This window comes from Palaemon carinicauda, chromosome 18 (genome assembly GCF_036898095.1).
Source record: "Palaemon carinicauda isolate YSFRI2023 chromosome 18, ASM3689809v2, whole genome shotgun sequence".
NCBI lineage: Eukaryota > Metazoa > Arthropoda > Malacostraca > Decapoda > Palaemonidae > Palaemon > Palaemon carinicauda.
In genome coordinates this window covers 62,078,436-62,101,187 of record NC_090742.1, presented here as the reverse complement: position 1 = coordinate 62,101,187, position 22,752 = coordinate 62,078,436, and the positions used below count along the sequence as shown (strand labels likewise).

Below are 22,752 nucleotides of genomic sequence, written 5' to 3'. Positions count from 1 at the left end.
TTGCCCGTCGGGCATGCTCGATCGTGTGGACAGGGCTTTAGAATTATGGGCACTGGAATGAAAAAGCTAGCTCTTTTTTTTAGTATGGTGGTAAAAACATACTAGGAATGAGGAATTAGTTGAGGTATCCATATGCCAAAAAATAAATATGGTTGGTCTTGAAAAGAAGGGATACAGAACAACTGTTTGTAAAATCATTTAGTATCAAACCGACAATAAATACCTCAAGGACACAAGAGTTACACATTCAGAATGACCGTGAGGAACGGTTTCACAACCAATGACCTACAGGTTTGAGAAATTTAAAAAATTATAGGTATGAACTACTGTACACGAGTCCATGCGTACCTCCCTTTAGATAAATAATAAACACAGGTGAACCTCAAGTGGTTCTCACAATTCCAACTACAATGCAACCTTCACCAAACCCAGGAAAAGGATATAATAAAATCAAGCACACAAAGTGTAATAATCTGCCGGATTTTTTATGCCTTATTGGCTACAAGCCTCATCATTTATGACAATTTTCCTGTATATTTTTTCAGCATTCCCTTCATGTAAATATATCTACATTGTTTAACTTGCAGTATTTCCCAATAACAGTAATAGGGAACAGCAAATTTGATGCAAAATTTTTCCTCCCTCACCTATAGTTTGGGTTAAATATTTGGACCATAATTCAAGAATGCATCTGTATGTCATAACTAAATGAACATCATTTATAAATACTTTTTCATTACTCTCCCCTTTACTCTTGTTGCAATTTCAATTTAATAAGTTGCTCTTCTAAGTATTGCAATCAACGTTTATCTTAGTCAACATTTACACAAGTTTATCATTAAAATCACTGGCCTTCTCAATAAACTAACCCTACTTTGTTAAAGCTTTTAAGATAACTATTCTTAACCTTTCTTAATTTTGTTCCTGTGTCTTATCAGTTTAGTGGCTGTAGATTTACTTGAAATATATCCCAATGTGCAATAACAATTTACAGGTAGTTATTCCATTTTTAATAAAGCAGACTATATTTCATTACTTATGCTTCAACAATAAATATGAAGTATATAACAATACAGTACGGAACTATTTGGTACATCACAGTTATAAATACAGCATTGAAGTAATTTTCCCTATTTCAAGAAAGTAGAATTCAAATTAAACAAAACCTGGTAAAAAATTATTTATTAATATCCATCGTTGAGAAAAGCGCAAGAGTGACTGAGACAGGTAAGAAGAAGAAGTTAAAAAAATCTGAACAGTCAAAGGTTTTCACAGGTAACATAATCTTTCACGTCTTATAAACTGTAAAAATCATGGGCATCTTACCACAAGAAGAGACATTGGAATGAACTTGTAATGAAACTAACATATGTTATATAAATATATATAGTGTACTAATGGAAACAAAAAAATTAAAATAAATAACTTCAAAGCTGTGACCCTGTAACAACTAGTGTGTCTAGTGTGGGTTAATTAATTAAAGATATTCTTAAGAAAGCAGAGTTAAGATTTATAGGAACAAAGTTTAGATACAAGGATTAACTTCCACAATTAAATACAATTTACATTTATAAATGCAAAATGAGAAAATGGGCAAAGTTGACAATACAAATAAAGGGGATGAGGACTGCAAGGTGATAAGGATTTGAGTTCATTTCCCACCACAGAATCGCAAACAATATAATTGAGAACTAGAACAGCATCAGAAGTGTGCGCACTTTTAATAAATGGATTAAATTTTGAAAGATATAGAAAAAAAAAACTCAAGAAGAAGTTAAAAAGTTGATTTCCAAAATCCAGGTGACAAATGCTGTACTCTTGTCAACCAATGTCATAAGAAGTGGTACAAAAATGCAATCTTTCACCTTTGTATCTATCACTTTTTCTTTACTCAAGTCCTGTTGAAAAGGATGACATATGTGCTCTTTCACAGCGAAAATTAGCTCAATAAAGGCCTTAAGCCTTACGAGGTCTCAAGTCCTTGTCCAAAGGTCCAAAACAAGGGAGTAGGCTTCTCTCTTGTAACAGTTCTTCTCCGTACAAATATTTACTATGCTTTCTTGACAATATCTTCAACTACTTAAATCATTCAGTGTATAGTATATACGATACAAAAAGAGTAATATTCAGTGTAACTCGAGAAGAAAGATTAGTTCACCATCCTTTTTTTAAGTCTATGATACCAAAGAACATAAGAAAATCTATTACTCGAAGGGTGCTGACATTGCCTTAGCCTGTGCTCGAACTCTCTTCTCGTATTCTAGACGGTTTTGGCTGAAAAGGGAAAAATATTTATGTTTAGATACCTGTTCTAGATGAAAGATGAAGCGGAATAGAAAAGCTACAAGTCTTAGAATGTAATTAAATATTCCCATGGCATTTTCACCCTTTAAAAACAATCTTTTAGCTATTAAGCCTTTTACCACCAAAGGACGTACTGGTACGTTTCACAAAATTCATCCCTTTACCCCCATGGACGTACCAGTACGTCTTTGCAAAAAACTAGTTAATTTTTTTTTTTTTTGGCATATTTTTGATAATTATTTGAGAAACTTCAGGCATTTTCCAAGAGAATGAGACCAACCTGACCTCTCTAAGACAAAAATTAAGGCTGTTAGAGCAATTTCAAAAAAAACATACTGCAAAATTTGCTTGGAAAAAAAATAACCCCTGGGGGTTAAGGGTTGGAAAGTTCCAAATAGCCTGGGGGTAATAGGGTTAAGTTTACTTTACAATAACCATGAAATAGAGAACGTCATTATCAAACTACCTGATATCCACAAGAATTATGATGTTAAGGGGAAAGCTATGATCTAAAGCTCACACTTCCCTGTGGGAAATAATCATGAGAAGAAAATGGATTAGAATTATCCTTACCAATAGATTGTATATGCTTCAGCCTGTGCAGGATCTTTAATATTGGGGTCATTAAGCAAATCCTGAATACCCAGGAGAATCTGCTTGATGGTGATAGCAGGTCGCCAATCTTTTTCTTCATCTAGCAGAGACAAGCAGACAGTTCCTGTAAAATAAGACAATTAATATTTCAGAACAAAACCTCTGATCAACGTTCTGTAAATGAATGACAGTACTAAATTCCAGAATAGATTAGATTTATGAATTTTGGCTGTAAAAGCCAAGACTGGAACTTATGAGGACATTCAGCCCCCCCTGGTTGTGTGCGAGTGTGTGTGTAATCTCATGATAAATGAAGTTGAAGAAGGAAACGGAACATAGGTTTGGTAGGAAGATAGAAGTGCTTCTAAATGCAGAAGGGATGTTGTAAAGAAATGGCTAATGCTATAAAATAAGACTATTAATATTTCAGAACAAAACCTCTGATCAACGTACTGTAAATGAATGACAATGACAATACTAAATTCTAGAACAGATTTGATATATGAATTTTGGCTGTAAAACCCAAGACTGGAACTTATGAGGACATTCAGCCCCCCGAGTGTGAGTGTTTGTGTGTGTAGTCTCATGATAAATGAAGTTGAAGAAAGAAACGGAACATAGGTTTGGTAGGACGATAGAAGAGCTGCTAAAGGCAGAAGGGATGTTGTAAAGAAAAGAGCTAATGCCTCACCACAAAGCCAAGGTGCACTCTTATGGGGACAAATTTTAGAAGATTTCGGGTAAAAGAGGTTATTACGAAATCTACTTTATGATTTTGAAACCTCCCCTTGGAATACTTAACATTTGTTATCTCCCTTGAACATTTAAATGAATAAACACCATATGGGGCATGCATAATTGGGATAAAATTGTAAATGAAAAAATTTTTTTTACCAAAAATGAAGAGCCTTTTTTTTTTGCCAATTACTTTTTTCCAATTTCTAACACCTGTGAAGCATATTGCATTGGTTTTCATTATCAAAGCTTTAGTGAATTACAGTATAATTTACAAATACAATATTCAAAAGTACTTGTGATGGCATAATATAATTTCCTACAATCAAAGGTTTTGGGTATAGACAAAATATATTCTATCTCAGAATACCTGGTTATGTAATTATACGAATCATGAGTTTTGATTTTCCCCATAATTGACTAAGGTTGCCAGATATTCCAATTTTTTTTTTTTAAAAAGATAAAGGTTAGGTAAAATTGGATGCCAAAATTTGGTTTGGTTCATAGGGTTCAATTATTACAAACAGGGGGGAAAAAAAATTACATATCGATCCCAAAACCTCTCAACGCTTAAGCTCGGAATACATTTTAGCAGGAATTTTAACAGCGGCAGGCCCCTTACTCAGCAGTGTAGCATTCGTAAGATTTATTACAAGGACACTGGCTCTCATGGATATTCCAAACTTTAAGAACAAATGTATACACTATTAAATGTAGATCAATTTCACCCATTTCTGAAAACATTCATTTAAAAACACGAATCTACTGACAACACAAGTTGTATTTATATATAAAATTTGGATACTTAAATCATTCAATGCTAAAATACTACAAAATTCTAACATCTATAAAAAATTAAAAGGCAGAAATCAATTACTGTATGTTGAAAAGACTAAAATTCATGAAAATTTAATTCAATAAGATCCCTTGGGTTGTAAAGTCATCTACTGTTCAGATGCTTACAGTATTTACACGTGTATTGAAACATTGTAAAATTGCTTAGATAAAATGAGGATCAATAAATAAGCAATTTTTGAACCAGGTATATTACTATTGCAAGCAGGATGCTACAACCCCATGAGCTCCAACTGAGAAAAAGATTTGATTCAAGAAATTCAAGCCATGTGGGTATGCACGGTGCCAGGGACGACCATCAAGCATTGAGGTTTAACTGTAGGACTATGCAGCAGTTGCACCATAAAGTAATAATTCAAATAAACAATGAAAAAATTTGAAAAAAGGAAGCAAGTCGATAAAACAAGTCATAACCTACACGGTAACTTTACACATCTTCCCAACCAGGACACAGCTATGCAGCAGTCCAGGTCTCATTCTTTAAAAGCCCCTTTTTACAGAGGTCACCTATCCTTTTCCTAAATTATTTTGTTGCATTCATTCAAAATATTGTCACCCTCATAAACTAACTGCTTAAGTCATTTTCTCCACTTGTTGGGAAATAAAAAAAAAAAAAACCTTCTCATTTCCTAATTCTTTATACCATTGTATTGAGCTTCAATTAACAAATTCTTCTGTTAAGAATTTGTGAATTGAAACTCAAGACAATGATATAAAGAATTAGGAAATGAGGTTTTTTTTTTTTTTATTTCCCAAGTGGAGAAAATGACTTAGGCAGTTAGTTTATGAGGGTGACGATATACAAGCTGCCCATGACAGTCCTCTAGGGGGAAATAATCTTGTGGCATAAAAAACTATCTTACATTCACAACTAGTTACATAAGACTTAAAAATATTAGAAAACCTGGTTAATCTTTCTGAAATCCTCTAAATTACATTACATAATTGGCTACAACCTCCTTTAAATACATTAACTGGGATGACTTAAAAGGAAAATATATCAAAATGTGAAAGTGGTGCGAATATTACCTGATGGATAAACATTTGGGTGAAACAACGGAGGTTCAAACTTGCATTTTGGTGGGGTGGATGGGTAGTCGTCTTTGAAGATCATGCGCAACCTGTACAGGCCACTTTCCCATGGGGTCTTGGGAAGAGAAAAAACACTAAAATGAGTGAAGACTAAAATCATAAAGACTGCCCAGCAACAAATTCATTGCTTAAGTATTTTGATAAGACTTCTATGAATACAAATAATAGGCAAACATAAATCAATTCAATATTGTGTTCAATGAATTTTTTTAATTTTCAAAAAATTTTGTAAAAAAATCACAATTGCTTCAGAACATTGTCAAGTTGTTTTAGCTTTTAAATATCCATTTTGTTACCATAGAGTAGTACTGTATTGAAAGGTTAAACAAGATCATAATAACACATTACAATTTTTAGCCTTTAAATGTACTCAAAATACTTGCTAGATATATTCTTTTAATATTTGAAAATAAGTTATGAAACATAAAACCAAATTATTATTCAATCATCTTGTGAATAATCAACACCCTAATTACAGAATAACTAGGTCAGGGGAACACTTTGAATGTTGATTAGAGAGAGCAAGCTAGATTCTGCCAACTTCATTCCATGCTATCATCTGTAACCTTTTATCCAAAGTTATTTCTGCTTTGCTGAGCTAAACACTTTCTGCTTTAACCCTTTTACCCCCAAACGGACGTACTGGTACGTTTCACAAAACACATACCTTTACCCCCATGGATGTAGCGGTACGTCCTTGCAAAAAAAATGCTATAATTTTTTTTTTATATTTTTAATAATTTTTTGTGAAAATTCAGGCATTTTCCAAGAGAATGGGACCAACCTGACCTCTCTATGACAAAAATTAAGGCTGTTAGAGCAATTTAAAAAAAAATATACTGCAAAATGTGCTGGGGAAAAAATAACCCCTTGGGATTAAGGATTGGAAATTTCCAAAGAGCATGGGGGTAAAAGGGTTAACAATGATACTAAATCCCCACTGCTTTTCGATAGAAAATTTACACAAGGCAATCTCTTGTTGTCAATGATTGACCATTACATAGAAAATCACTTGTGCTGGGCTTAAATCTTGGTGCCTATCTTAAACCGTAAAGGACTGACACCAAAACTATTTTAATCTCTCAAGTGTACAGTAAATTAAGAGTTTACTCAAGTTTGCACAGGCATGAAAACTTTAAACATTTTAACCCTTTTACCCCCAGGATCTTTGGAAATTTCCAACCCTTAACCCCCAGGGGGTTATATTTTTCCCAGCACATTTTTTTTTTTAAATTGCTCTTACAGCCTTAATTTTTGTTATAGGGAGGTCAGGTTGGTCTCATTCTCTTGGAAAATGCCTGAATTTTCTCAAAAAATTATCAAAAATATGAAAAAAAGCATTTTTTTGCAAGGACGTACCGGTACGTCCATGGGGGTAAAGGGATGAGTTTTGTGAAACGTACCAGTACGTCCTTTGGGGGTAAAAGGGTTAAGAGTTTAACTCAAGTTTGCAGACATGAAAACTTTTAAAAATTTTAAGTAAATTTGCAATAAAAATTTCATACCATTAATTAATTTACTAAAGCAGCTAACCAACTCAAGATTCCCTTGTGATTACAAAGTACGGATCAAATTTGGCTGCAATTTTTTACATTTAAAATCTACACAGGTATTAAATTTTATTCTATCTTTAAGATGAGGCTGACACAATAACACCTAAACTAAGCATTCAGATGGTTGCTCTCAAAAATAATTGTGTTTTGACAGATGCCAAACTTAATCAGTGCTATGCTCTAGCTAAAGTATGAAATACACAAATAAACACTTACTCCCTTCTTTCCTGGAATTGCACATTCCCAGTTCATTAAATTTAGTGTACCATCAGGGTTTTTTGTGGGACGTGCAATGAAGCCCTGTAAAAAATAAGGAGCATTGAATCAAAGGTTGCATAAGTGTCATGCAAAGATGAACTGTAATATCAATAAAAAGCAAACGAGGACTACATACTGTACATTGGGTTAGGATCTTGTATTCCCCACTTCAGTAACTCTTCCTTTCCCCTTACCATGCATGCCAAGAAATATACTGCAACACCTCATTTAAAGCTCGCTCATAAATGGCAGAGGCTAGGGCCAATGACAGTGCCCTAGAGACTGACCGTATATACATACGGTCGGCGGCCAAGGCCCCTCTCCACCAAAATAAGGACTAGGAAGGGCCAGGCAATGGCTGCTGATGACTCAGCAGGTAAACCTATAGGCTTCCAAAAACCCCAATCCTTAGCTCACACAGATGGTGAGGTTGCAGACACTACAGGAAACTATAGAGTTTGAGCGAGATTCTATCTCCCGCCCAAATGGAATGCCAGGCAGGAACATTTCCAATAGGCCACAACAACCTATTTTACTTCCTTTCTAAGAATTCTGACTATCCTTCACCCTCTATATTACCCGCAAAGATTAAATAGTAACATTGATGTCTACCCAACCCTAACACTTTACAGAGCAGTTTACCAGGACTTACATTTCATCATATTTTCTCATTGGACATTCAACAATTCAACGTGTAGTATACACTATTACAAATAATAATCCTATCATCAATGACAAAACTTAAAATTATGATGACCAAAATGCAACTATTTGGGTATGTAACTGTCCTAATTCAATAGCCTGCATGGGAGGTCATAAGAAACATAATGCTCCTGTGGCTAACTAGAGACTACAAAACAAAACACAAGCCCTTCATCAAAAAGAATCAAGCCCCTTTTCATATTTCTTTAAAATAATAATAGGTCTTATTGTCTTCTGCATCTGTATCACCGTCTCCAAATAGCATTTTCCACTGGCATATTTTTTGTTGACAAGCAAATCTTGCCTATCAATTTGCCTTTATTGACATTGATCAACACTGGCTCCACATTTACCTTACTGGAAGATCATCCAGTAAAATTTGCCGCATAACCAGATGCCAATTTAATTTGCTGTTAATGTTCTATGTCCATATAATACTAGTGCACTTGGTTTCCTTTCCTGAAATCAGGTGAAATATGGCATCTTTAAGCTATAGTTTTCTTGCATGATAAGACCAAATCAGTGTGGTATATTCAGAAGGCGATGGTTTTCACAAAAAAGGAACAGCTAATTCTGCTGTCAAAATAACATATCCATGGAAATGCGAAACAATCTTGACCACTAACAATTTCTCACAAAATTGACAGTCTTGTAGTAGCAAATTGTTCATTCAATACAGAACAATCCTACAATTTTGCTCAAGCACATATTGCAGTGTATTTTGTTGAGGACTGTACAATGGAAAAATGGGCGATACCTGGTAATGTTATTAAATCTAAGGATCATGAGGTAAAACACTAAAGTAGCATTAATATTTGGTATTCTAAAGCATCCATTAATCTCTTAATCTTTTACATATACCTTACAATAGAATTACAGAATTTAAAAGACTTTCGAGGCATTTTAAACTTATGACCTCCACTGCTAATCCATAACAAAATAACCAACTTATGAATCAACTTACAAAAGGATGATCTTTCCTCCAAGCCTTTCGTTCCTCAGCAAGACGGGCAATAGCTATCCCAGACATCTTGTGTATTTAAGACTGAAAAAGAAAAAGCATGTTAATTGCTTTACAGTAACTTTTACCTCAGAAAAATATAAACTAAAGTAAATCTTCCCTTACCAAAACTAGACAAGGTATGGATGTGGTACCAAGAGCCTAGTTTTATTTCAAGATAGAACCCAATCCAAAATAGGTCAGGCTGTGCTAATTCATATTCTAATACAATAGAATTAGCTTATTGAACTATTCCTCCCCTTGAAAAACTATTCTTGGGTGCTAAACAAATTTTGTATATATCATGATGCTCGAGACAGGTCACAATTTTGCTTCCGCCTAAAAATTTTGAACCGGGTGGTCCTCCAAAAACTATCTCGCCTTTACTTTCAAACTGAATAAGAAACATCCCTTTTCTGTCTGAAGTGATGGACTGGGTACATTAAACTACCCTAATTTTATAAATTGTATACCATGAACATGTTTTATGTTATCAATGGAATCATATGAAGAAAACAGACAATTTCTTTGATTTATTTTTTACTATTTTCAGCACAAGATGCTACCACTGAAGTTTGATAAATAGTAAGCATGTGTAACTTTCTTTTCCTTTTGGTTACATGGTATAAAGGGGGATGCAAAAGAGGTAATGTAATATAACAAATTTGGAAATAATTTGTATTTTTCCTAACATACAAACCTGGAGCTATTTATAGGGTATTACTTAAGGCAACGCTGAAAACCAGCAAAGACAATTTTAGTAAGGGATAATTACCCCATCCGCTAGTTAGCAGGAAGGGGGTTGGGGTAGTCTAGCTACCCCGCTCACTCACACCTATGGGTTGAGTAACCACGTTTGCTTTCTGGCAGGACTTCTAGAGGGACAGAGTAGCGTGCCAATTTGTATAAATAGCTCCAGGAAAAATACAAATTATTGCCAAATTTGTTATTTGTTCCGACACAGATACAAACCTTTGCTATTTATAGGGTGACTTACTCTTAGGAGGGAGAAAGTTCTAACAACTTCCCTTGGTCATGACCCGGGGTTCCTTCTAATTGATTTTGATCTAATTAGTAGGAACCCTACCCTTGCTAAAATCAAAGTAGTTACAAAGTAACTCACTGATAGTGGCCTGCAGAAGCATGTGAGAGAGACTCGTGGCTTGTCTTCACGTAGGAACTCGAGGATTCTAAGACATATCCAATACCCTCCCTCAAGAGGTATTGGTGACGTAACAAAGTATTCATTCATACTCAGGATGCACAAGGGAAATGATTCTTACCTGCAGAGGGGCGAGGTCAGCTATGCTTCGGTCTTGCGGAGCTATTTCCCCAGGGGGGGGGGGGGGGGGAAGGAGAAATAAAGAAGTGAGCCAGACATTCTTTTCATCCACCCTAGACTAACCCAGGTAACCTCAGCTACTTGTCCATCAAGGAGCCTGAGGCATTAAATCACTTCTTGTGCAGCCACCACAGGACCAATGGAGAAGGTTTCCATGCTCCTGTGAGTTACGTCTTTCAGGTAGCGGGCTGTGAAGAATGTCTGACGCTTCCACACGCCCGCTTGCAATACCTGTGCCACAGAAAAATTCTTCTTGAACGCCAGAGACGTTGCAATGCCTCCGACGTCACGAGCTCAAGGTCGGTTGGACAGAGGAGGATCTGGATATAGAGCGTAATCGATTACTTTCCTTATCCAGGAGGAAATAGTATTCCTTGTGACCCTCCTCTTGACCTTCCCTGTGCTGACAAAAAGTGCTCATACACGGGGGCGAGCTTTTGCTGTTCTTTTTAACACCTCAGACTCCTTACTGGACATCATAACAGTTGGTCTGGATCTTCGGTTACAGAACGAAGAGACACTATCCGAAATGGAACGAAGACACTCTATCCGAAATGGGCCGAACATGGAGTCCAGCACATCCAGATTTTGAGTCTTAGCTACAAACTCAGGGACGTAGTTGAGGATTACTTCCCCCCATCTCCTAGAGTGGGAGACATCAGCAGATAGACCATGAAGTTTGCCGACTCTTGGCTGAAGCCAGAGCAAGCAAGAACACCGTCTTCCACATGAGGTGGCGATCTGAGGCCTGGCGTAGTGGTTCATAGCCAAGGGGAAGCCCTTCAGAGACCTGAGGACCCGAACCACGTTCCAAGGGGGAGGTCTTAGCTCCGCCTGGGGACGAGTAAGCTCGTATCTGTGTATAAGCAAAGTAAGTTCCAACAAGGAGGAAATATCGACTCCGTTCAGTCTAAAGGTGAGACTCAAGGCTAAGCGGTAGCCTTTGACTGCCGAGACCAAGAGAAGCATTTCTTCCCGAAGGTATACAAGAAACTCCGCTATAGTTGGAACAGAGGCATAGAGGGGAGAGATACCCCTTCCACGAAACTCCGCTATAGTTGGAACAGAGGCATAGAGGGGGGAGATACCCCTTCCACGACACCAACCACAGAAAACTGACCACTTCGCCTGGTAGACTGCCTCTGTGGATCTCCTGAGGTGTCCAACCATTCTTTTCGCAACCGGTTGCAAAAAGCCTCTCTGTGAGAGGAGGGGCTAGATAGTCTCCAGGCGTGAAGTCGAAGCGAGGCTACGGCTCTGTGGAAGCTGTTGGCATATGGTTGTTTGAGGAGGTCGTGCTGTGGAGGAAGCTCCCTCGGGATCTCCGTGAGGAGATGCAGAAGGTCCGGGAACCATTCTGCGTGATGCCATAGCGGAACTATGAGGGTCATTTGCAAGTTGTTACTTCCTCGTACCTGGTTGAGGACTTTTCTCATCAGACAGAAAGCGGGAAACACGTAAGCGTCCAGGTTTATCAACCGTTATTGAAAAGCATCTTGCCAAAGAGCTTGGGGATCCGGGACTGGGGAGCAATACAACAGGAGCCTGAAATTCAGGGGCGTTGCGAACAGATCCACAGTCGGGGAACCCCACAAAGTCAGGACTTTGTTGGCTATCAGAGGATTCAAAGACCACACGGTGCCAACTATCCGAGTCGCTCTGCTCAGCTTGTCTGCTAGCACATTCCGCTTGCCCGGAATGAAGCGAGCTGATAGTCACAGAGTTGTTCTCTGCCCATCTGAGTATCTCTACTGCAAGATGGCACAGCTGCTGCAAAAAGGTACCGCCCTGTTTGCTTAGATAAGCTACTACCATGGTGTTGTCGCTCATCAGCACCACGGAGTGCCCCGCCAGGACCAGGCAGAACTCTTTGAGGGCAAGAAAGGCTGCTCTCATCTCTTAAGAGATTTATGTGCTGGTACCTTTCTGATTCGGACCATTGCCGGAGATGTAATGGTGCAGCACGTGAGCCCCCCCCCCCCCCCCCTCCTTCTTTTGATGCATCCGAAAAAAGCATCAATTCCGGGCAGAGATGAGAAGATCAACCCCTTTGCAGATTCGGCTCTGCCAGCCACCACTTGTGATCCGACTGTTCCTCTAGCCCTTTGCGGACTAGGTGATCCCGGGAATCGGAGTGTTGGTTCCACTGGGATTTCAGTCACCACTGAAGGGATCTCATCCTGAGGCGACTGTTGGGGACCAGTCGGGTCAGGGAAGAGAGGTGACCGAGAAGGCATAGGCAATACTGCGCCGGGAGCTCTTCCCGTCTGGTAGGCGGAAGGGAGCTCGTGCGCGCGCCTTTCCCGATAGCGTGCACCTTTTTTGCGCTCCAGGAGCGCATGAGGTTCGCGCACATGGCGAGCAACAGGATGTTCGTGCATATGGCGCGCCAAAAGGATGAACCCGCGCGCCAAGACGGTCGTGCGCGCGAGAGCTCTCAGGTTGGTGAGAGAACTCACTGCTACGCTCACCCAAAGGTTCACGATAGCTTGTGTTGTGTGAACGCGAACGATCAACACAACGAGAGGTTAAAAACTGTCATAAAAAGAATGACTCTGGTCACGACAACCCGAAAGTTCAGCGTGAACTGTGTTGCGCGAACCCGAAGGATCAACTCAACGAGAAACCGGAGTTTCTCTGTCACGATACACCAAAGTGTTAGCGCGACTAGAGTTACGAGAGCACAAGGGTTCAGCGTAACTCGGGTTACGAGACCCCGAAGGGTTAGCGTAATGAGGAATCGAGGTTCCTGTCACGAGATCCCAAAGGATCAACGTGACCGACTGTATGAGAACCTGAGGGTTCAGCGTAAGAGAAACCCAAAGGTTTCAAGTCGCGAGAGCCTGAGGGTTCAACGTAAGAGAAACCCAAAGGTTCAGCGCGACGGAGACCCGAAGGACTCCTGCTGTCATGAGAACCCACAGGATCAACATGACGAGAGCCCGAAGGCTCATGATCACGCCGGCCCAAAAGGGTGATCGTCACGAGACCCCGAAGGGTCAACGTGAGGAGAACCAGCAGGTTCAAAAAGACGTTTCCTCGCAGCCCGAGGAGAACGCCCGGGGTGGAGAGGGGTTACCCAGCCCTCCACTCTACGAACCTCTGGAGTGGAACGTACAACAGACTCCGCCCGAGTAGGAGACTGATTAAGGTCAACAGATAAATCCTCCGCAGGGGAGGAAAGTTCGCCCGAAGGAGAACTACGCTTATAACAAGGTTCTCTTTCCGTGACTGGAGAACCTAAGTGTAAGGAGATTGCCGAAGCACAGAGGCAACCTCCTCTCACGAATGACGAACGAGATATGTTCCCCCCGAAGGGGAAGCTTGCCTTGGAGAGATCCTTGCCACCACCCCTGGTGGGTTAGCTAACTCCTCGGCGTCGGAACCAGACCCATGGTCTGGAAAAGAACAGACAGTCACTGGGGGAAGAGAAGGAGCCGACTCACTAGGGGAGCCACCATCCTCGTCTATCCCACAGGGTTGACCTGGAGTCACAAGCCCTGCTCTACTGCTCGACCGTACCCGGGAAGGGCCTGGTCGAGGATTAGCTTCGGGCAGAGATTTGGAAGTACAGTAGAGGAAGCAGAAGCCCGCGATTTCTACACTTTCCCTGAAAGCGAAGATTCGCGTTTAGACTACTACTTCTTACGTGCAAACCTTTCCCACTGAGAGGTAGGCCACTCCCTACACTCAGAGAAGGTGTTGTCCCGCGAACACCGAGTTCCTCGGCAAGCCGGACATAAAGGGTGTGGGTCCGTCTCCACGGAAGACATGAAAGTGCCGCAGCGGCGGCCTTCAATCCCTGGACATGTCCGCATAGCGCGACAATAAACATACACACACAAAAGAAAAAGTAATTAAGTCAAGGCAGTTTGTTTAATGGGAGAGAGAGACGTGCCGGCACGTCTGCACTCTACCGATCCAAAAGTAAAAGTGGTTACTCACCGACAGGTGTGAGTGAGCAGGGTAGCTAGTCTACCCCCAACCCCCTCCCGCTAACTAGCAGATGGGGTAATTATCCCTCACTAAGATTGTCTTGGCTGGTTTTCAATGTTGCCGAAAGTAATACCCTATAAATAGCGAAGGTTTGTATCAGTGTCGGAACAAATTAGTGATAAAATTTAAAAAACTTAATTTGTATTTTGCGGTAACTATAGACCGTTGTCCTTTAACTGGAAACTTGGCATTTGAAACTTAGTAAAAGGCGTTGGCAGTAGTCGATAATTACGGTCAGAAGCCCCGTCTCTTTTGCCAGTAAACTTAAGTCACTTTGACTGTGTCTGCAACATTCAGGGTTGGTGATGTCCGGAAGTAGAGTTGAAGGACTCAAGTTTGTAGGAAAAATACAAATTAAATGTAAACTGTATTTCTAAAATTTGTCAGTTTATTCCTACACAAATACAAATCTTTGTTCTTTAATAGATTTTTCCTTAGGTGGGATGAAGTGTCTATTACCAAACTGACTAGCTAAAATTCCGGGATCGTTAATCTCCGGCATGATAAGGAGCGAATATCATCATCCTAGACACCTCACGAACCAGGGTCAAAAGTAGTCAAGTTCATGGCTCAGGCAACTGAGGTGATAGCAAAACAAAATCTTTTTCTTAGACAGGTAAATATGTCAAGCAAGACATAAAAAATTTGATGGGATTGCCTGAATATATCCATCATGCCCCTCATAAAGCGAATGGTGGAATGAACACATTTAATATCAATAGAAAAGCTGCTAGCTTAAGATGAGGTTGGCCAAGGCACCAGCCACCTGTTGAGATACTACCGCTAGAGTTACGTGGTCCTTTAACTGGCCAGACAGTACTACATAGGACCCTTCTCCCTACACAGACACCGAATAGTCTGGCCTATTTTTTTTAACAGATTCTCCTGTCCTCATACACCTGACAACACTGAGATTGCCAAACAATTCTTCACCCAAGGGGTTAACTACTGCAATCTAATTGTTCAGTGGCTACTTTCCTCTTGGTAAAGGTTGATGAGACTCTTCAGCTATGGTAAGCAGCTCTTCTAGGAGAACACTCCAAAATCAAATAATTGTTCTCTGGTCTTGGGTAGTGCCATAATCTCTGTACCATGGTCTCCCACTGTCTTGGGTTAGAGTTCTCTTGCTTGAGGGTACACTCGAGCACACTGTTCTATCTAGTTTCTTTTCCTCTTGTTTTGTTAGAGTTTTTAGTTTATATAGGAAATATTTATTCTATTGTAGTTACTATTCTTATAATATTTTATTTTTCCTCATTTCCTTCCCTCACTGGGCTATTTTTCCTGTTGGGGCACCTGGGCTTATAGCATCCTATTTTTCCAACTAGGGTTGTAGGTTAGCATTTAATAATAATAATGAACCGTATTTACGTCCATCCAGCTACAATGGATTCCAACAGCTATACTCCAATGGAAGGAAGAGGAAAAGGAGCCCGGCACACACACTCTCAACCTAGAGCATTATTACATTGTAAAGACTATCTTAGACATGATACTTTTAACCTAGTAAAGGAGCCGAGTGGCTACACCAATTGCTAAGGAGTAATCACAGGTCTGAGTGAAAACTCGTCTAAAGTGCACTCCCACAAATAATGTGCAGTAAAGGTAGTCCAACGCTTACATATTCGATCTGCACCTGAGCTAACATAGATTTTTCTTGAAGGCGAGAGTAGCACCAACTCCTTTGGTCTAATGGGCACATACCTATCTTGTTCTAATTAGCTGGGAGATCTAAGGTGTAATGCTCTGTTCGATGTACTGTATCTTAGTGACATTCTATTTTACTCTACCGGTGCTTACAAACAGGTTTTGTAACCTACCTTAGTGCTAAGAATGAGAGAACAAATAAGCAAGTAATTCAGCAACCTGCTTCGCCTAAGCAAGCAGGAAACCCATTTTCAGGGCCCATAGGTATCTGAGGCTTGCCATGCTGGAGATAGTTTTCAAGAGGACAAAACTACATAAAGCCCTAAGTGTGAAGACTAGGCTCATGGCTAAACAAAGTCTTTCACAGTTGGGACTCCGAGGAGCTTCTCTAAGTCAAGGTAGATACGGGAATCGGCAATCAGTTGCAAGGGCTCTGACCAGTGACGTAAAATATCTTGCCTATGACACCAATCGCTGAAGATGGCCCACTTTCCCTATTACACAACTGCAGAGGGTCATCACAGGTATAACGATATCTACTGCAGTGCCACACGAAAAGCCTTTCACTGAGGGGATGCTGGATAGTCTCCACACGGGAAGTGACGGGGACATCACTAGTTGCGGTACCTATGCAAGTGGGACTGACATTAAAGTCACTCGAGTAGTTCCACTGGTACCTTGATAAGCCCCTTCCTCCTCTTGTTCTATCTCCCTTCCTGACTTGACTGGATTGGGAGTGAAAAGGGGAAGCAATGTCCTCATTTCTCAAGGAGGTGGAAGGTAAGGTGTCGCAGATCACAATCGGGACTTGCTGTGAGCTAGTTCACAGCAATTTGCTGAATCAAGAAGCAGCAGCTCTGGGAGCACATATTTTGAAGGGGCCACGGCCCACACATGCCGTTGCTCTATGGGATCAGGCGGTATTCTCGACTTTCTGCGAGTAAATGCATCTTTACATCTAGGATCGGTGTTTCCGATGGAAAGCTCTGGGTCCTGTCCTACATGAAAATAGAATCTCACTGCAACTGCATTTTTCCTCTTCAAAACAGTTTGCACTCTGGTTTGCAGACAAAGTAAATTGTATGTTGATGCCTACGCTCCCCAGAACAAGATGAAGCGATGTACGCTACTGACCAGTGGTCCATCCAGTTTATAGCTTGCAGGCTGGCCATATTGCAGCTTCCGAAGACGAAAATGTGGTGCCCATGTACTAGTCAATCCGCAGTGGTGACCACCATCAACATTGTTGTTGCTGAATCTATTGGAAGAGGTGATGGCACTGTTGCTTGACACACAAATCTATGCAGTCAAGAGGGGTGGAGCCAAGATCATCTTGTGGTAGCTCTGACCAGGGTTCCATGTGCAAAGTTCGAGAAAGGCAGACTATTAAGGGACAAAACCTTGAGAAAGATGGATTCTGTCTCAAGATTTTCAATTTCTGCTAGCATTGGACCTGAATCTAAGATAGATGGGTCTCCCCAACCCTATAATCCTTGTCTCATCTCACTCAAAAGGAGGACTCTACTGAAACTGAATTTGTTGTTCCTTTTGGAGTGACACCTGAACAAACCGAGAATGGCGCCAGTTTGGTAATCCAAACCCAAAGCCCTCAAGGGAAAGCAAGACTGAACAACCTGAGGGGTTCTCTTTCGATGTCTAGCTTCAGGCAAAGAAGGCAACAAGGGTTCTCTATCACTCTGAAGAGCATCAAGAGCTAAAGAACACTTAAAAGTTTAATCAAGTCAGGTAGGGGTTATATTAGGGTATGGTAATCTCTGATTTGGTAAAATGGTTATGAACTTCCCTTATTCTATGTCCTATAACCATTCGGGTATGGCCTGACCCAAAGTATCCCCACCTAATAGGCCACTGCCAACACACTGCTCTTTACTAGGACCAATCAGCCAGTGCATAAAACCATTCTACAAACTAAATAACATACTTCACCAAGGATACCATACACAGTGTAGAAGTAAATATTTACCAGGCCAGTTAGTGGAATTTGTGAAGATTCGACTCGCCTTCTCACACATAACGAAAGAAACACCTGTCATTGTGGCCTATTCATAAATATTTACTAGAGATATTCACAGATCCTTCCTCGCATGATCACAGCAATTATGGCACTTCGGCGACAACAATGTAGCGGGCAGGCTAAAGGAATGAATTTGTCGTTATCCTTTAAAATTTCTAGGAAAAATATTACAAATCAGTTAAAATTATTGTAATGTAAAGTAAAAATAATTTACAAATTGCTGTAAATTGGCAAAATGAAATTTCACACATCCTCAGTTTTGGTAGAGTTGGTTTGGTTAATATATGATACGCTGAGATACCCGCTGATACACTACCACTAGAGTTATTGGATCCTTTGGCTGGCCAAACATTGGATCCCTCTATACGGTCACAACTCAATTCTCCTTTGCCTACACATATTGACTAGTCTGACTTGTTGTTTATACATTCTCCTCTGTCCTCGTACCCCTGTCAATACTGAAATATTTTATTTTAATTGTTATTTCCTTCTCTGGTAAGTTATTTATTTCCCCATTTCCTTTCCTCACTAGGCTATTTTCCCTGTTGAAGCCCTTGGGCTTATGGCATCCTGCTTTTCCAACTATGGTTGTAGCTTAGCAAGTAATTATGATAATTAATTTCTAGCAAAACTAAAATTTACTTCAAGAAATTGACGAGTGCTAACAACTTTGGCTTTTTTCTCCAAATGACTGAGTATTGCTCTATTAAAATGGAAACACCATTTTACTAAGAACATTGTTTACTTTTAGATTATGGTGGGTTAATGCAAATGTGTTGAAATTTATTTTTGACAAGTGTTCTGTTTTCATTAAGAAGAAATTATCATCTGGTTTTTGTAACCAACTGAGATTCCAAACATTTCTGGAACAGTTCCTAGACATTTTTCAAAGGCTGCTTTATTCAACCTTCACTTCCAACATGACTACGGGCAGAAGTTTCCCCGAGAGGTATTTAAAACCCAATTTTCCCACTTGGAAAGCCACAATTGTTTAAGGGGGGGGGGGAGTAGGAAATACCATGAATAAGTGCTTTCCCCACCTTCCTGGTCAGAAATGGAAAAATGCCAGCCTTTGTATATTGATGGACAGGATCTCCTGCTTGCCTAGAACACCACCTAACCTAACTTATAAGCAGTGTCCCATCCTATGTACCTAATGGAGATGGCTCAACGACCTTTAGACTACAGTTAGTAATAGGGTTGAAAATAAGGTTGTTTAAGGGCATTAACCATCAAGGGGTATACACGTGATAGCACCCACCTGAATGTAAGATGACGACGACTATAGTTATGGCAGTGTAAGGGGAGTCACAGAGGGCCCTCCGTTAGATAATTAGGTAAGGACACGGCTTGTAGGTTGGGTTAGATGGGGAAGTTTAGGTTGGTGTTCATTTCCTATGGACACGGGAGGAACTGGCCGCTGATATACAAAGACTACGCTGTCATTCATATACCCCAGAGATAGTTATACATAAGAAAGAGTAACTAAAATATATGGTCCAAGCAATTAGTTAGAAATTAAAGAATATTTACCGTTAGTTTTGCCTCGCTATACGGTAAAAGCGAAAACAAATTAGAACAATATAATTTTTTAAACTTGCATAGATTCTCATGGTATAGGCCTAGACTTCTGGGGTAGTTTGTAGCACTACGGCCAAGCGCCCTAATTTGCTTATTATCGCTCCGTCTGTTATCTTGTATAGAAACGTTTGGAAATGGTCTACGGACCTTAAATATGTTGTGTAAGGGGGGGGGAGGTCCGGGGGGGGGGAGGTCCGGGGGCGTAGCCCCCCTGGGAAAGGACACGACTTTTAGCATAGGTTAGGTGGGTTTTTTAAGTTGGCTTCTCCCGTCGTACTCGTAGGTAAGGAAACTGTTGTGTAAGGGGGGGGGGGGTGTCCAGGGGTGGGGGGAGGAAGCCCCTTGGGTAAGATTACGGCTTTTAGCATAGGTTAGGTGGGTTTTTAAGTTAGCTTCTCTCGCCAAAACCGATTTAAGAACGACGGCCACAGTTCAGAATATTCCCGTTTTCTACAGGATCTGGCAGTCACCCTACAAAGGCTCCGACTCGGCCTAGTACAGTGGTAACACGTTCGCCTAGCGTTCGTATGACAGCAGATCAATCCCTTCCCATAACCTTTGAGATGAAGCCGTTTACTGGGAAGGCCACTACTGTGGTTAAGCTTACCTAGCTGACGTTCTGATGAGCATTTATTCTAATTATACTGGAACGGAAACCGGACTCCTTAAACCAGTAAAGGTAAAAGGTAATAAACTTTATAAGGCTTACCCGTTGTGTACGGACCCCTAGACATTAAGCAAGTTACTTTCCGCCCTACTTTCCCCGGCTTAGCCAACTTACCTATGTGATTTCGGCAGCCGTAAGCAAAAACCCTATTGGTTAATTACTTATATTCATAGGGTAATGCAAAACTGATGAGCCAAACTTGTTAAATAAAGGAATAAGAACAGGCTCCAGTTCCTTCCTCGGGTTTGTTATTGTTTCGCCGTTCTCAACATGGCGGTCTAAGTGACGTCATTAAAAAATACAAACTAATCAAAGAAATTGCGGCAAATATAAGCAACCAAAGTACGTAAGGAAATTAATCGATTAGCTATACGCTTATTGGGGGAGATATGGACGTTCAACTTGTATAAGATGAAGATAAAATAAGGTACAAAGGACCGGCCTTTGGAGATGTAACCTTAAGAACGACAAAAGATCGAGGTTACCAAAGATGAATTTGGCCTATAACACCAACATATATACCTCAATAACATAAATACTAACAGGAAATATAGTACACAACATATACTCACAGCTCAAGTACCTATTAAGTTCCTCTGGGTTGTGATTAAAACAAAAGAAGACCAACAGGAGAAGGTAGGATATCTCAGATGGTCTACTGGTCCTTTCGACTCCGTTTCTCGTGAAATCTCGCGCAATCTCGTCAGGGTTGCCATATTATTTCGACTGAATTATCGTACATGAGCCTTAGAATTGTCGTTTTTCAACCAAAATTATCGTACACAGTTTCAATATAATTATTAGGGTGTTACATGATTGACTTATTTCAAAATATTTTAGTATAATTGTTTAATTAAACCCACACACACCTACATTGTTTATACCTTAGGTATGTATCGTACATCGTACTGGGTCTAAAATAATCGTACATGTATGATAATTATCGTACGCATGGCAACCCTGCGGTGTTGGTTCCTTTCGCGCTCATTTTTAAATATTCGAGTCATCCATTTAATCAAAATAAACCTTATTCCTAATCTAGTGATTAGTTTCGAAATATTTCTTATATAACTGATTTCAATTAATTAAATTTATATGAAATGATTCATTATCCTTGAGGGAAACGTGGTGGGATATTGTAAAATATTCGTAGCGAACGTACCCGTAACTTCCATTAGGTAATAATGGAAATTAAAAACAAACTATTTTTATTTTTCAAATAATATCATTCACATTTTTAACTTGGGGAGTCATTGATTTTTCATTATATAAATCAATACTTTTGAATAGGAAGGATATTTAAAACCACAAGGATAGTTTATACTGTACCATGTGGAACTTACTAGAAATAGATAACGCCATTACGCCATTTTTGTGAACTGACTCCTGAGTACTGTAATAGACGATACTGTAAGCAAATGCAGTACAATAAAATGTAATGCGGTCAATGTTATATGAAGGTTATCTAATTTTACCTAACATAATTATTACCCAAAAGACTGGGAGCCTATGTTTTCCGTTTGGCTTTTGCAATCAATAATTTGCAACCTTGTTTCCAGTAAAGGCTTCCTATTCTAAATGTTTCCTTACTTTACTCTCTTTCCTCGCTGGGCTATTTTCCCTGTTGGAGCCCTTGAGCCTGTAGCATCCCGCTTTTCTAAATAGGGCTGTTGCTTTGCCAGTTAATAATAATGGATGCACATTACATTCCTTAATATTCATTCTTAAAAAATGGAGTCTAATACCTTGGGTATGTTCTTTACTGAGGTAAAGGGCATATTTACCTGTCTACTTTACTGAGATGGTAATGATCTTTTAAACTATGAAGCTTATTCACATATGTTTCGAGAATACCACACACACACACACACACACACACACACACACACACACACACACACACACACACACACACACACATATATATATATATATATATATATATATATATATATATATATATATATATATATATATATATATATATATATATATATATCTCCCGGTCACGCTCAGCGGCATTCCCACATGTATAACTGCCGAGTTTCTCCCCGTTCCACGAGAAGGGGAAAGAGGGAATAGTCATACCTTGGTGAGGGGCTACCCCGACCGGTACTATACACTGTGCATGTGTGGATATCTATCTAAATATTTAGCAGTAATTTATTATGGATGGTGCACACTAGTGTGTGTGTGTGTGTGTGTGTGTGTGAAAAGCTTTCCTAAGCAGCAATTTAGTTGATATTCTCAGACAATATCGAATATACTTTCATTTTACGTGACGTCAATTTCATCAAGGTCTATAGACCTTGAACTTGATAGTCCTTCTATCAACAGCAGATTGGCCATTGAACACAAACACAAGTTGTCTGTACCCAGCCTGCAATGTAA

The 22,752-nt window shown here is 39.8% G+C and overlaps 1 protein-coding gene across 3 annotated transcripts; it reads right to left on the bottom strand.

Moving 5' to 3' along the window:
• Positions 1 to 993: 993 nt before the first annotated feature.
• LOC137657845 (SUMO-conjugating enzyme UBC9-B) lies at positions 994 to 21,070 on the bottom strand. 3 transcript variants are annotated; one of them, XM_068392436.1, is made up of 6 exons: positions 20,934 to 21,070; positions 9,058 to 9,138; positions 7,350 to 7,433; positions 5,518 to 5,635; positions 2,878 to 3,022; positions 994 to 2,274 (listed from the first exon to the last, which is right to left on the bottom strand). In XM_068392436.1, the coding sequence occupies exons 2-6, from the start codon at positions 9,121 to 9,123 to the stop codon at positions 2,205 to 2,207; spliced, it is 483 nt and encodes a 160-aa protein (XP_068248537.1). In that variant the 5' UTR covers positions 9,124 to 9,138; positions 20,934 to 21,070; the 3' UTR covers positions 994 to 2,204. The 3 variants fall into 3 exon arrangements, with proteins under 3 accessions (XP_068248537.1, XP_068248538.1, XP_068248539.1); XM_068392437.1 differs by having other exon boundaries at positions 20,945 to 21,059; XM_068392438.1 differs by lacking the exon at positions 20,934 to 21,070 and adding an exon at positions 20,476 to 20,494.
• Positions 21,071 to 22,752: the final 1,682 nt, after the last annotated feature.

Coding starts and splice junctions, on each gene's coding strand:
- LOC137657845 (XM_068392436.1), bottom strand. CDS start 9,123: ATGTCTGGGATAGCTATTGCCCGTCTTGCTGAGGAACGAAAGGCTTGG. Junction 7,434..9,057: donor GGAGGAAAGATCATCCTTTT/GTAAGTTGATTC, acceptor TATTTTTTACAG/GGCTTCATTGCACGTCCCAC. Junction 2,275..2,877: donor GAAGCATATACAATCTATTG/GTAAGGATAATT, acceptor TTCCCTTTTCAG/CCAAAACCGTCTAGAATACG.